The sequence below is a fragment of the Equus caballus genome, chromosome 4, assembly GCF_041296265.1.
Source record: "Equus caballus isolate H_3958 breed thoroughbred chromosome 4, TB-T2T, whole genome shotgun sequence".
Lineage (NCBI taxonomy): Eukaryota > Metazoa > Chordata > Mammalia > Perissodactyla > Equidae > Equus > Equus caballus.
Window position 1 is genome coordinate 80,851,078 of NC_091687.1, and position 14,115 is coordinate 80,865,192.

Genomic DNA, 14,115 nt, shown 5'->3' on the forward strand with positions numbered 1-14,115 from the left:
GAATTAAAGCTGTAACATGATGGTTAGATTTTGTACATTTATTTACAAAATTTGTTAGCCCTATACAGTTCCAATCATATAGAACGTGATAGGGTCTCAGGGTAGACTTCCAGGGTAGGAACTTTGAAAGATGAGTCCATTCATTATATAAAATATATTTAAGATTTTCTGTATATGAGGAATAAAGTCCCTGAAAATAGGTTATTTTTAATAGATGTTCAAAGTCTAAAACCTTAAAAAGGGGAAGATCCTTTGAAGAGGACTTTGAAAAGGACTTTGACAGTATTAATAAAGGAAAAAAGAACTTAAGCTCAAGTTGCCAACTTATCTCTTTAATAGTGGTCCAAAAAAAGACACTGGGTCATCGCCCTTTCCTTGATGACCATATTCTAGGGATCCTATGAGGGATTTGAAATCTCAAGTATGTTTTAAGCATTTAACTCCTTCCCTATGCTGCGACTTTCTCACGTCCCCCGTATCCTTCTAGTATGTCAGATTTTATTTCTCGGGGAAACAAAGGAAAAACAAAAGAGACAGCTTGTATACATCTTCCAATGTATAAAGAATCCAAAATAAAGTTACCTTTGAATAATGTACATTTGCCAAACTCAAAATAATATGGAAGCCACAAGTGAATAAAAATAAACTTTTTCCACAGAATCGTAGTTTTTTTGAAATGTTTGCAATTTGTGATCCAACATTTTAGAGCAAAAATGTTTAATTTTATTCTTGATATTCAACAGTATAAACAAATGTGTCATTTTAAGAAAAACTTTGATGTATAAAAATGTGAAGCTGCCCTACCTTAATTGAGATTTAATGCACATAATTGCAATGACTGGCTAAACATTTTACATGTTGATTAAATTCATTTCTTAATTCAGAACTTTAAAAAAAAATAAAGATGATACTATGCTAAAATAACCTAATACAGACTCTTAGAAAGACTTGTCCTGGAAAACATTCTAAGAATGTAGTCAGATATACAAAATTTGTCTTATGTGAAATATATAATCTAGATATTGAAATTTGTCACTCTGGGCAGTTAGCATAAAATATGGGATGAACAAATGCAGTGGCCCCCTTCTCCATGACCACAGACGGGTCTCCTACTCTGGCCAGAGACCACAGAGAGATGTGATATGGGGGATGAGTAAGATAGTATACACCTGTCTGTGCAAATTCATCACCAGTACTGAAAACAACAAATTGGCAAAAAGACTTTACTATTCAGATATTAGTATGTTTATAGATATGTGATTTAGGGTCAGAGGCTTGGAAATGAGTCAGCTTCTGCCACTTAGATGTATGATATAATCTTGGAAAATTATTTAACCTCCTTGAGCTTTGTTTCCTTTTGTATGATAAAATACACACAAGAATAACACCCACCTCATAAGGCCTTTTTGAGGATCAAGTATAGTAAGCACATTGAGAAAGCACTTCTTACACAATTATAGCAATGTGGATCATTTGTCTCATTGTTAAGGTAATTTTTTTTCCACTGTACATCTTAGTAGTAAATCAGCTTGATTTTCTATGAGTCTTTTGGAGAGTTACAATAGTAATCTATAATGGGAAAAAAAGGTGCATTTTAACTATCTAATTCGAGTCTTCATTCGCTCATTCAGCAGGCATTCACTGTTTTTCTACAATGCGCCAAGTACAATGGCGGATACTAAGGATACAGAGATAAATGACCATTGCCTTCCCTCAAAGAGGTTACACTCTAGTGGCTAAGAAAAGGAAGGAAAGACACAAATCTCATGGAAGCAACTATAGTCTCTGATGGAGCAGTTGAGGTGGACATCATTTTCAAGAGGTTAGACAATGGTTCCTGGAGGATGTGACTGTTAAGCTGAGTACTTGAGACCTGTGGGAAATGGAGGCATAAACCAAGACCAAGAATCAAGATAAAACACACCAAATTCTGCAAACTAAAAATAACTGAGCAAGACCAAGAAGTAAGCGAATATTAAGATAGTATGAGATGAAACTACAAGGGTAGAGGAAATTGAGATCCTGAAGGGTGGTATATTCTCTGATAAGAACTGATTTCTGAAAAAGATGGAAGGCTATTAAAAGGGGTAGTGAGGTGATGATAAGTGCATTAAAAAAAAAAAAAAAGAATCCAACAGCGCCAGCCTGGTGGCATAGTGGTTAAGTTCATGTGCTCTGCTTTGGTGGCCTGGGGTTTGCAGGTTCACATCCTGGCTGTGGATGTAGCACTGCTGGTCAAGCCATGCTGTGGTGGCATCCCACATAAAATAGAGGAAAATTGGCACAGATGTTAGCTAAGGGCCAATCTTCCTCACATACACATACACACACACGTAAAACCTAAATAAAAGGCACACAGATTGCAAAGAAAGAAATAAAACTGACCCTATCTTCAGGTGACATGATTGTCTACATAAAAAACCCAAGAACTAAGAAGGAAGTTGAGCAAAATTGCAGGTAGAAGATCAATACACAAAAACCAATTGCATTTCTATATACTAACAAGGAACATATGGAAACTGCAATTTTAAAAAACACACCATACTATTTACAATTTCTCCAAAGAAAATGAAATTCTTGGGCATAAATCTAATAAATCATGTACAGGATCTGTATCCTGAAAATTTCAAAATGCTGATGAAAGAAATAAAAAAAGACCTAAATAAATGGGGAGACATACTGTGCTCATGGATTGAAAGACTCAACGTACTATACACGTCCATTCTCCCAAATTGATTTATGGATGTAACGCAATGCCTAGTAAATCCCAGAAAGATTTTTTGTAGACATAGACAAGCTTATTCTAAAATTTATATAGGAAGGCAAGGAACTAGAATAGCTAAATCAATTTTGAAAAAAATAATAATAAAGTAGAAGGAATAACTTTATTTGATGTTGAGTTACTATACAGCTACAGTAATCAAGAAAGTGTGGTTTTAGTGATGGGATAGATACATATCAACAGAACAAAATACAGAACCCAAAAATAGACCACAAAATTATACCCAACTGATTTTGACAAGAGTGCAAAAGCAATATAGGAAGGATGATTGGCTTTCCAATAAAGGGTGCTGAAGCACGGGACATCCGTAGGCAAAAAAAAAGAAAAGAATCTTGACCTGAACCTCATATCTTACAGAAATTAACTCAAAATAGATCATGGACTTAAATTTAAAATGTAAAACTATAAAACATTTAGAAAAAAATAGAGAAAATCTTAGGGACACAGGGTTAGGCAGAGTTGTTAGACTTAATGCCAGCAGCATGATCCATAAAACGAAAAATTGATAAATTGGACCTCATCGGAATTAAAAACTTTCACTTTGCAAAAAACCCTGTGAGAAGAATGAAAAAATAAGCTACAGACTAGGAGAAAATACTTGCAAATGACACATCTGACAACGGACAATTATTTAGAATACATAAAGAGCTCTCAAAAGTCAGCAGTAAAAAAAAAAAAAAACACAAGCAATCCAATTAAAAAATGGGCAAAAGACAGAAACATAAATTTTGCTGAAAAATATACAGATGGCAAATATGCACATAAAAATATGTTCAAAAAATTAACCATTAGAGAAATGCAAATTAAAACCACAATGAGATGTCACTATACACTATCAGAATGGCTAAAATAAAAAATAGTGATAATACAAATGTTGGTGAGGATGCTGAGAAACCAGATAACTATACTTTACTGGTGAGATACAAAGTGGTACAGCCACTCTGGAAAAGATCATGGCAGCTTCTCACAAACCTCAACATAGATTTATCATACAACCCAGCAGATGAACTCTTGGGTATTTATCCCAAAGAAATGAAAACTTACGTTCACACAATAACCTGTATATGAATGTTCATAGCAGCTTTCTTCATATTATCATATTATCATTTCAGCCGAAAACTGAAAACAATCCAAATGTCCTTCAGTGGGTGAAGGCTTAATCAAAGTGTAGGACTAGTCGGCAATAAAAAGGAAAGAGCCATTGATACATGCAACAACTTGGATGGGTCTGAACATAATTCTACTGCGTAAAACAAGACAATCTTGAAAGGTTACATTTCATGATTCCTTTTACATACCATTCTTCTTTTGTTGAGGAAGATTAGCCCTGAGCTAACATCTGTCGCTAATCCTCCTCTTTTTGCTGAGGAAAACTGGCCCTGAGCTAACATCCTTGCCCATCTTCCTCTATTTGATGTGGGATGCTTGCCACAGCATGGCTTGACAAGTGGTGCGTAGGTCCACACCCAGGATCCAAACCAGTGAACCCCGGGCCTCCAAAGTGGAACGTGAAAACTTAGAACCACTGCACCACCGGGCTGGCCCTTTACATAACATTCTTGAGTTGATAAATTATAGAGGAGAACAGACTAGTGGTTGACAACGCTTAGGAAAGGGAGTGAGAGGGAAACAGTTGTGGCTATAAAAGGGGATCCCTGTGGTGGAAATCTATATGTTTACCATAATGGTGATGTGTGTGATGAAATTAGACAGAACTAAGTATAAACACACACAAATTAGGGTATGTAAAACTGGTGAAATCTGACTAAGGTTGGTGGATTGTATTAACATCAATTTCCGGGTTGTACTATAATATACAAGATGTTACCACTATTCGAACAAGGTGAGAGATATAAGGGATCTCTATTATTGCTTACAACTGCATGTGAATCTGTAATTATGTTAAAATAGTTTAAAAAAATCACTCTAGGTACAGTGTAAGGATAGATGGGTAATGAGGGTGGAATATACAAGACTTACTGGGTCACTGGATGAGTGTGTGGGTTTGCTGGGCAGAAGTAGTAAAGAACAGGACACAGTCTATGATGACCACCAGGTTTCTTCCTTGGGCTTTATTCATCAGGAGAGAAAAGAGAGGAATAAATGACTGGGAAAGAGGGATGATGAATTCCATTTTGAACTTGCTGGGTTTATTTTCCATCCACGCAGCAGAATATATAAAATGAGACTATAAGGAGGAAGAAGAGGAATACGTGGGCAAGGGAAGCATAGACAGCGTTCTGCTGGATTTTATATACATACTCTTCATACAGCATTTCAACACATGAATGAGTATTAAAACACCAGAGTCATTGGCATATCACAACAAGGGGATTTCTGAACTCAGAGGCAAGAGTAAACATATAAAAATATCTGTGGGAGTTTCAAATACAGGCCAGATAAAATGATTTGAATTTCCACTATGCCTTAAGGTAAAAAGGAGTTTTTACCCTCTGTGTGTGCCAAGTTCTACATCAGCATTCAGAAGTACTATCCTGTTTAATCCTCACAATTGGCCTAAAAAGTTGATTTATTATCTACAATCTCTAAACAGAGAATTTAAGTAATTTGCCAAATGAAAGAAAGCCGATGAGTAAAGTCTTGGGCTAGAATTTGAACCTAGATGTGTGTGTTTATCTTCTAAGCCCACATTCTGTCCACTACATCAAGAAGCTTGTGGGGGAGAGCAGATCATAAAACCTTTTTAAAAATTGCAGATTTTATATTCTTGCTTATTTAGGGTTTTTTTGTAGAGTCAAATGTCTACGTTTATATTTGAACATGTTCAGCTTCCTACAGGGAAGTTTTAGAGGCTCCATTTAGGTCGCTTGCCCCATCTCCACAGGAATGGCATGCCGGTTTGGCATCAGTTGAATATTCATGGCTTTCCATTCTCCAGATGCACTTGCTATGGTCTAGATTAGGAAGGGGTTAATTTTCTTATAGTAATTGTTTAGTAGTCCCCTCCTTTTCATTTTCCAGTTAACATGGTTTTTTTTTTTCCCAGCTATGCAGCCTCTATAGATTTGTGAACAAGCATTTTTCACCTCAACTAATACAAACAGATAAACAGCAGGTGTCCTCAGTTCCGTGTTCTCAAATTTACATGGTGCATTAGGTCCCACTTCATTAGCCACTAACACGGGATTCCCGAAACCTCCACACCAGTAAACAAGCAAACAAAAAAAGACGTATCTCTACACAAAATCCTGTACATTATAAGGCTTATTTTTCTCCTTTTCTGGTGATTTTTTATATATTCTATTCTTCAGTTCATACATTTCCTGTGAGGAATTCCATTTCGGATTTTTAAGGTTAACACGTCGTGTCTAATCTGGGGCCTGAAAGCCAATTCAAGACTGTATATCACAGTCCACTTACTTTACAAACCAAGAGCAGCCAAACCAATCCTTGAAAAGGTAAATTTCAGGAAGAAATTAGGCAGTTAGGCTTCTCTCCTTAATCAACATAGATGAAGCTTCAATATGGCCAAAGACCTTTATTATTATTATTATTATTATTATTATTCAGAAATCTAGATTTAATTGCAAAGGCATTTCAACAGGAAACTCTCCATATCTCATCCAATATCCATCAAAATGCAGATTCTAGATGAGTAGTATATAAACACTAAAAAGGTGGGTGGGCAGTGGGGGATATGAGGATGTTGATGTGACCTCTGTTGGGTCAGGTCGTTTTGATCTTTCACCTTTCTAAAGCATCCAAACCTTAGATGTAGATTTAACTTCTCGCTGTTCACGCCATCTAGTGGTAAGAAATGGTATATGTTTGGTTTTAAGGAAGATTCCTAATGACCGGGGGGCGGGGTGCACGAAAAACAAAACGGTTGGCCGCGACAATTTCCTAGTCTCTCGGCACATCACTTACCCCTCACACTGACACCTTTAACTACTTTAACCATTTTAGATATGCTCAGAGATGCGCAGAGAGAATGAAGGGGACGCACACAGAGACGCACGCCCCTTGACGCTGACATTTAGAAAAGGGTTCCAAATCCTTCCTGTCATTCGCAAAGGACGGGAAAAGGAGTTGTGGCAAGACCTAGACCAAGGAGACTGCCTGACTTTTCGGCAAGTTGGACAGATGACATATTAACCCCCGCAACGTCAACATCTGGTTTGAACAAATAAAAAGAAAGAGAAAGACGAAAAAGCACTTAAAAATTCCGCCGCGGGGCTTTGCAGGTCTTGCTAGCCAGTCGCCCCCAGAAGACAACCAATTCCTGCGCGTTCCGCTCCGCTCACCCTCCTTCCCAGCTCCTCTCTCTTTTCCCCTTTTTTCCCACGCTCGCCTTGAACCAGGACCCAGGGAGACAGAAGCAAGGCATCGGTCCCCTTCCTCCACTCCCTCACCAAACCACCGCAGCCGAGTGCGTGAAGCTTCCCTTTGTTCATCGAGGCTCTCTCTCTTCCCCGGCAGATCCACCTGGATGCTCTCCCTCGGTGACATTTTGCGCCGGGGCTGGTGGGTGGCTGGGGTGGAGCGAGAGGAGCCCAAGGGGGCGGGGGCGGAGAAAGGTCAAGTCGAGAGAAAGGCAGGAGACGCCTTTCATAACCTGCGTGGCGGGGCGTGCGCGCGGTTATTTATTTATTTTCTCCTTATTTATTGATCGCACGAGCAGAGCGGCGCGGGGAGCCCGGGGAGATGCAGGACCACCCACTGGCGGGGAAGCAGCGTGCAGCCCTCCCGCGCCCCCGCGCTGCCGAGCGCCTCCTGCCTCCGCGCTCGGGCGATTGCCCGCGCCGGCCCGGGCCCCGGCCCCGCCGCGCCGCCGCCGCCCGCCTGGCCGCCCCGCAGCCCCGCCGCCCCGCAGCCCCGCAGCGCGCCGCCCGGGCCCCGGTGACAGCGGCGGCGCAGTAAGTTGGCAGGAGCGAGTCCCCTCCGTTCTCGCCTCCCCCGCACCTTTTGAACTTGTTGCTGCTGCTCGGCTCGCCTGCGCCTGGCTTTTGGAAGGTGAAAAGGAGGAGGGAGGCACGGGCGGATGGGGGAAGGGGAAGAAGAGCTCGCTTGAGCTTTATTTATGCTCCCTCGGCGCCTCGGATTCGGCTGCTCGCGAGCTGCTTTCTCGGCTTTTCCCTTTCCGGGTGCACGGCGAGGAGAAAGTCTCTATGCAACTCAGCCCCGGCGCGCACTTTGCCAGGTATGTACCGCGGGCGAGGCGCCTTCTGCGCCGAGGCAGATGCTGCTGCCGCCGCGGCGGCGGCGGCTGTCGGCTCCCGGGTTCTGTAACTGTCACGCGGCACCTGAGCTGAACTTGAAAAGAGAGTGAAGGGGCGATTGGGCGAACGCTTTTGGCAGACGCAGGGGATACTTGTAGACGTGGGGGAGGAGGATCTATATTAACGTCCCCCAACCGTGCCCACCGCACAGCATCTCCATCTCTGCAAATACGACCCGAGTAGTAGAGGCGGCAACCGGACTTCCAAAGAGACGTGGGGCAGCGGCTGTGACCGCATCTCGGAAGCTACAACAACAGGTCGCCTTTCTGAGACTCCTTTGGCGGGAAGGGCCACTTGGAAAGAGAAGGTTTGAAAGAACTAAAAGGGAAAGGGGAAGTGGGTTCCCTAATTCGTCAAAAGAATACCACTGAGTGACTGTCCTTGTTTCCTCTATCCTACACGACGCGTACTGACCCCACATTACCCAGACTGTGTCAGGGTTTGAGAAAGCAAAGACACCTGTTTGAAGAAATTGCTGCATCTGAAGTCACCTGTGTACTTATTCGTGCCAGTAGTGGCCTGGTCCAGCTGCTGGAAGAGGTTTGGTTAGGTTCTGTTGGGCGTGATTGTTAGGACATTGTTTTGTTTTTTTCTGTTACTCCAAATCCCTGTCTTTGAGGGACACTTGCCCTTCGGAGAACTGTGACTTCATCAGGAGCCCTACCTTGGAATAAGCGTGATACCTCTGGACCAGGTTTCCCAGTAGTATTTTGTTTGACAGGAGGAAGTGGGAGATTGTGGCTACTTTGACCCACTGGAGAGGCCTGACTGTCCTTCTTGCCTCCACTTCAAGGAACGATGGCGGCGGGTGTCGCAGCCTGGCTGCCTTTTGCAAGGGCAGCAGCCATTGGGTGGATGCCTGTGGCCTCGGGGCCCATGCCAGCTCCCCCAAGGCAGGAGAGAAAAAGGACTCAAGATGCTCTAATTGTGCTGAATGTGAGTGGCACCCGTTTCCAGACATGGCAGGACACGCTGGAACGTTACCCAGACACTCTACTGGGCAGTTCTGAGAGGGACTTTTTCTACCATCCGGAAACTCAGCAGTATTTTTTTGACCGTGACCCGGACATCTTCCGCCATATCCTGAATTTCTACCGCACTGGGAAGCTCCACTATCCTCGCCATGAGTGCATCTCTGCTTATGATGAAGAATTGGCCTTCTTTGGCCTCATCCCAGAAATTATTGGCGACTGCTGTTATGAGGAGTACAAGGATCGCAGGCGCGAGAACGCGGAGCGTCTACAGGACGATGCTGATACTGACAACACAGGAGAGAGCGCGCTGCCGACTATGACTGCTCGCCAGAGGGTCTGGCGGGCATTTGAGAACCCCCACACCAGCACAATGGCCCTGGTGTTCTACTATGTTACAGGGTTCTTCATTGCCGTCTCAGTCATCGCTAATGTGGTAGAAACAGTGCCATGTGGGTCCAGCCCAGGTCACATTAAAGAACTGCCCTGTGGGGAGCGGTATGCAGTGGCCTTCTTTTGCTTGGATACGGCCTGCGTCATGATCTTTACGGTTGAGTACTTGCTTCGCCTGGCTGCAGCACCCAGTCGTTACCGTTTTGTGCGTAGCGTCATGAGTATCATCGATGTGGTGGCCATCCTGCCTTATTACATTGGGCTGGTGATGACAGACAATGAGGATGTCAGTGGAGCCTTTGTCACACTCCGAGTCTTCCGGGTCTTCCGGATCTTTAAGTTTTCCCGCCACTCTCAAGGCCTGCGCATCCTGGGGTACACACTGAAGAGTTGTGCCTCAGAATTGGGCTTCTTGCTCTTCTCGCTCACCATGGCTATCATCATTTTCGCTACCGTTATGTTCTACGCAGAGAAAGGGTCTTCGGCCAGCAAGTTCACCAGCATCCCTGCTGCTTTCTGGTATACCATCGTCACCATGACAACACTAGGGTAGGTGCCATCAAGGGAAATGGGATGGAGGTTGAATATGTGTGAGGTGGTTGTGGACCCATTAAGGTGATATAATAATTCAGAGGGAATAATTTTTCTCTTTCCTAAATGGGTTTAGGAAAGCATTATCTAAATGGTTTTGAGGAACTCTTTTGATCTATGAAATAGGTATGATGTAGAGATGGAAGTACTTAGGGAGTTGCTGGCAAATGTTGAGGACTGATAGCTGAAAGCGATACCTACACAAAGAAGTTTTAGAATTCTTGACTATAGGGAAATATCATCAATATTATATTATTATAATATATATATATAATGATAATGAAAAACACAAAATGTGTGCCCTAATAAAGGTATGTAAATGCACAATACATATTGAAATGCCTACAAAGTGCTTCAGTGTACTCAAATGAAGTTTCCATGTGTATTTGAAGTATTATATGAATGGATACTTTTGGCATGCATTTTCCCTCTAAGAACCATAATTCTTACAACATTATAAAACATAGATTGTAGATATCATTATCAAAGAATTTTGTAACATATATGCACATATGTATTTTCATTATGGCTGATAGGTTATGCAGTGTTTTAGAAAATAAAGGCTGAAAGTAATCAACTCTACAAAATGCAGTGGAGTATTTGCAACATAGTTAAGACTAGGTTCATAGTTCCAAATCAAAAAGCAAATGAGTTTCATCCACACATTTTATTTAGAAACTACAGATCCCATCAGGCAGTGGGCCCATGACTATTCAATACATGCAGAAGGTAGAGCAGTATCTGGTGAGCTTGATGGTCACCAAGGGCTGGTTGCATTATAGAGTTCTGGGTCCTAATTTCCTTCTAGAATCCTTTGATGCATTCTTTTATTTGGGGGTAATGGTGTTTTGCATCCAAAGGGACATATTCTGAATTAATGTGTTTTTTTAAAAAATAAATTTTAAGCTAGAATTAAGATATTCTAGATGATAGAAAAAAGGAAAGGTATGAAATGATTAATAATGTTAATCAAACTGCAGGAAAGTAGCAGCATTTACATGTTAGAGAATCCAATAAACTAAAATGGTTAAAGCCTTTTACTTTTGTGAGTTCTTAGATAAGCCACGTAGTGATGTTCGTGCCCTTTCTTTAGCTTTATGCTGCTTTGCTTGCATAGTTAATCAGTTCAATAAGGATTTGGTAATGGCTAAAAGAAAAGTTATTCCCAAGGCTGCTTTTTAAGTTTTGTGTTTCTAGCTAATTTAATTGCCTTCTTTAAATGACAATGTGGTTAAAGTCAACTTAATTTTATTAGACATATTGCGTTGAACAGAATTTCTCATGTTGTCATATGGCCAACTAATGGAATATTTTTCTGTGAAGAAGTTTTGGCTAAGGTAATTAAGAGATTATGGTGAAGTAAACTACAATGACTTATGATTTTGATTTAGTCTCACAAATTTTTTGAGGATCTTATGGTGCATTTTCAAAAATGAATTAGTGAAAATCTGTATCCTACTGCTCAGATTTCCCTGTTATGCTGTTGGTAATTTTGTGGAAATTTTGAAGAAGATGCAGAGTACCTTAGCAGTGTAGGTGCTTATTTCTTATCAAAAAGATTTTTGCATGTATATATGTTTTTTGGTCTTGTTGTATTTTTGTCATTTGAAATCTTTATTAAGGACAATTGGATAGTACAAATCACTCTCGGGTCCTCAAATTAGAAATACTCATGAATAAAAAGAAGACGTTGTGTTATGAGGAAATAAAGGAAGAAATATTAAAAGGAAATATATTTTTAAAAATTTGGTGTCTATGGCAGAATTTTTCATGAAATATCAGTGAGTCATGTTAATACTATATACTGTTTATATGACTGAATATATATATATATTATTATAATAAATGCTGATAAGATGCTAATTTCATCTGGCTGGGAGTTCTATTCTAGATACAAGAAGTTAGTATTATTTTTAAATTTGTTTCCTGGAATGACATTCAAGTTTTTATTTTATTTTGAAATTTATTTTTGTTTTCAGGGAAAAAAATGAGGAATTGTTAACCATTGATGATAATTTTTTATTACATAAATAACATGCTTAGAAGTATCTACTTTTTGAAATGATTTAAGAAACAGAATCCTAATGCCTGAGTATAATCTATGAAATGGGTTTAGTTCCTGTGTTTCATATGTAAGTGGATTGGAGGAATTAAATAAAACTTTCTTAGAACTTGGAAGCAAACTGGGAGTTACTTTTAAGACTTAAGTTTCACTGAAGTTGAAAATTTTAGTTTTCAGGAAATTAAGCTAATTAATGATCCTGATGAATATAGAAGAGATACTTTTAAGTTGTAGAAATGTTTATACAATCAAAATGCAATCCATTTATTGGAGAACATATATGAACATTTAACAAAGCATATGCTTTATAATACAGCAAAGTTTCTTAGGAACATGTCTTCAGTTCCTCATCAAAATACATTTATAATGTATTTTATTTTCCTGGAGAAATAGATTTTTTTAGAAAGACTGCTTTGTGGCATCTTATCTTTGGTTGCATTGTGACTCAACAGCTTTTTTTAAGAATAGAAAATACTCAACAAAAGTCATTGCCTGAATTTATGTTTTACTCTGTAGTTTTATTCTTGTAATTTGAAGTAAAGGTATAAACTTTCTGGAAAATATACAGTAGTTGGAGCTAATATCAAACTATGTCTGGTAGATGACCAAGAATTTCCCATTACTCTGTCTGAGCTGTATTTACGTGGCTATTATTTTTAATGGAGCTAATGCCCATCAATTAATGATTATAGAAGTGAAAATGGAATCCCAAACAGTGGGTATCAAAAATTCCAGCTCTTACAAACATTATCTACTCTAGAAGAAATAGCCAAGGGCTTTGTAATCAGCAGGGTTTTCTGCTGCCTCTCAGGCCATTTTAGACAATATTCAGTTGTTTTTTTGGTGTGAAGAAATGAGTGGGTCTATCTTAGAACTGTTGTTTATTCATCGAATCATTTTTGTGCTCCCCAAAATGTCAAATATATCATTATACTATAACTTGACCATACTTGCTATATATGTAATTATTTAATTTGCCAATAAAATGAAAACTTTAAAATATAATTTTAAGGCTACCCATTTCCTATTAATTAAAGTAGGAAACATAAAAAAGCAGAATTTGAAAAATCAATGAAAGAAAGAATGTCAGAAAGATTTTTTGGACAGTGTTTAGATTGAGTGGCCATGCGTGTCTGTTCCTCCATTCCATTCTTTCTTTCTGAGCATGTTTATGGAGCTGCACTAGGCCCTGATTACCCTTTTACTCCCCACCTCCCTCCTTTCCATAATGTAAATTCTAGTTACTGCCTTAAATTGCCTTGGGAGAAAAAGAACCTGGAACTCCTCTTTTGTCCTAATGACTTTTGGAAATAACATCCAGTTGTTATTTTTCATTCAGGTGGTAGTACTCAAAGGGTGCCAAATTTAGGAAATTTCTAAATGTTCACCAATAATCAAAAACAATTTTGTAAAAATATGTTTAACAAGATCCAGCTTCAGTTTACCATCGTATCTCAGGCTCATGCCTTGTGAGTTAGAAGTGGTACCAGGTGGCACATTAAATTTTGGAGGAGTCATTATTTTAGGCACTATCTACATTCTTGGTCATGATTACTGGCCATTTAGATGCTTTTTCAAAAGCAGAGATTACTCATGACCTAAAACTTAAGAACTTGAGAAGTATCATTTCTGTGCTCCATACCACTTCTTTAATTTTAAAACAAAGTTGTTTTCACAAGGTTTTCAATATGGAAAAGAAAGCAACCACATGGTGTTTCTGTCAAGTTCATGTTTAGAAGGGAACTTTGTGATTTTAACTATATAAATTAATTTGTGATTTCTGACAAATCTAGGAAACCAAAAAGTTCACTTGTAGTGTACATTTTATCAGAAACAAATATGATAGAATTACACATATGCTCCCAGTAAACTTAGTCTAGTGTCTATTTATAAGACTCTCAAAACTAGCTCTGTAATATTTTAATTTTCATATATTTGGTAAATTGCTATTTTAAGTAATTAAAAAAGCAAAATAGTTTTCGTTGCAATTTTCCTGACAATGTATCAGGGAAATTCCTCTTTTTAGAATGGTGCAATTGGAGAGGGTTTGTGTATATATATATAATATGTCATATA

General features: G+C 39.4%; 1 protein-coding gene across 1 annotated transcript in view; it reads left to right on the plus strand.

The window, feature by feature from the left end:
- The first annotated feature begins 7,559 nt into the window (after positions 1-7,559).
- KCND2 (potassium voltage-gated channel subfamily D member 2) overlaps positions 7,560-14,115 on the plus strand; it is a 456,154-nt gene continuing 449,598 nt past the window's right edge. The window contains exon 1 of the mRNA XM_001501999.5: positions 7,560-9,935. Within this exon, the coding sequence (XP_001502049.2) occupies positions 8,821-9,935 (1,115 nt within the window). The 5' untranslated portion in view covers positions 7,560-8,820. The remainder of the gene's footprint in view (positions 9,936-14,115) is intronic.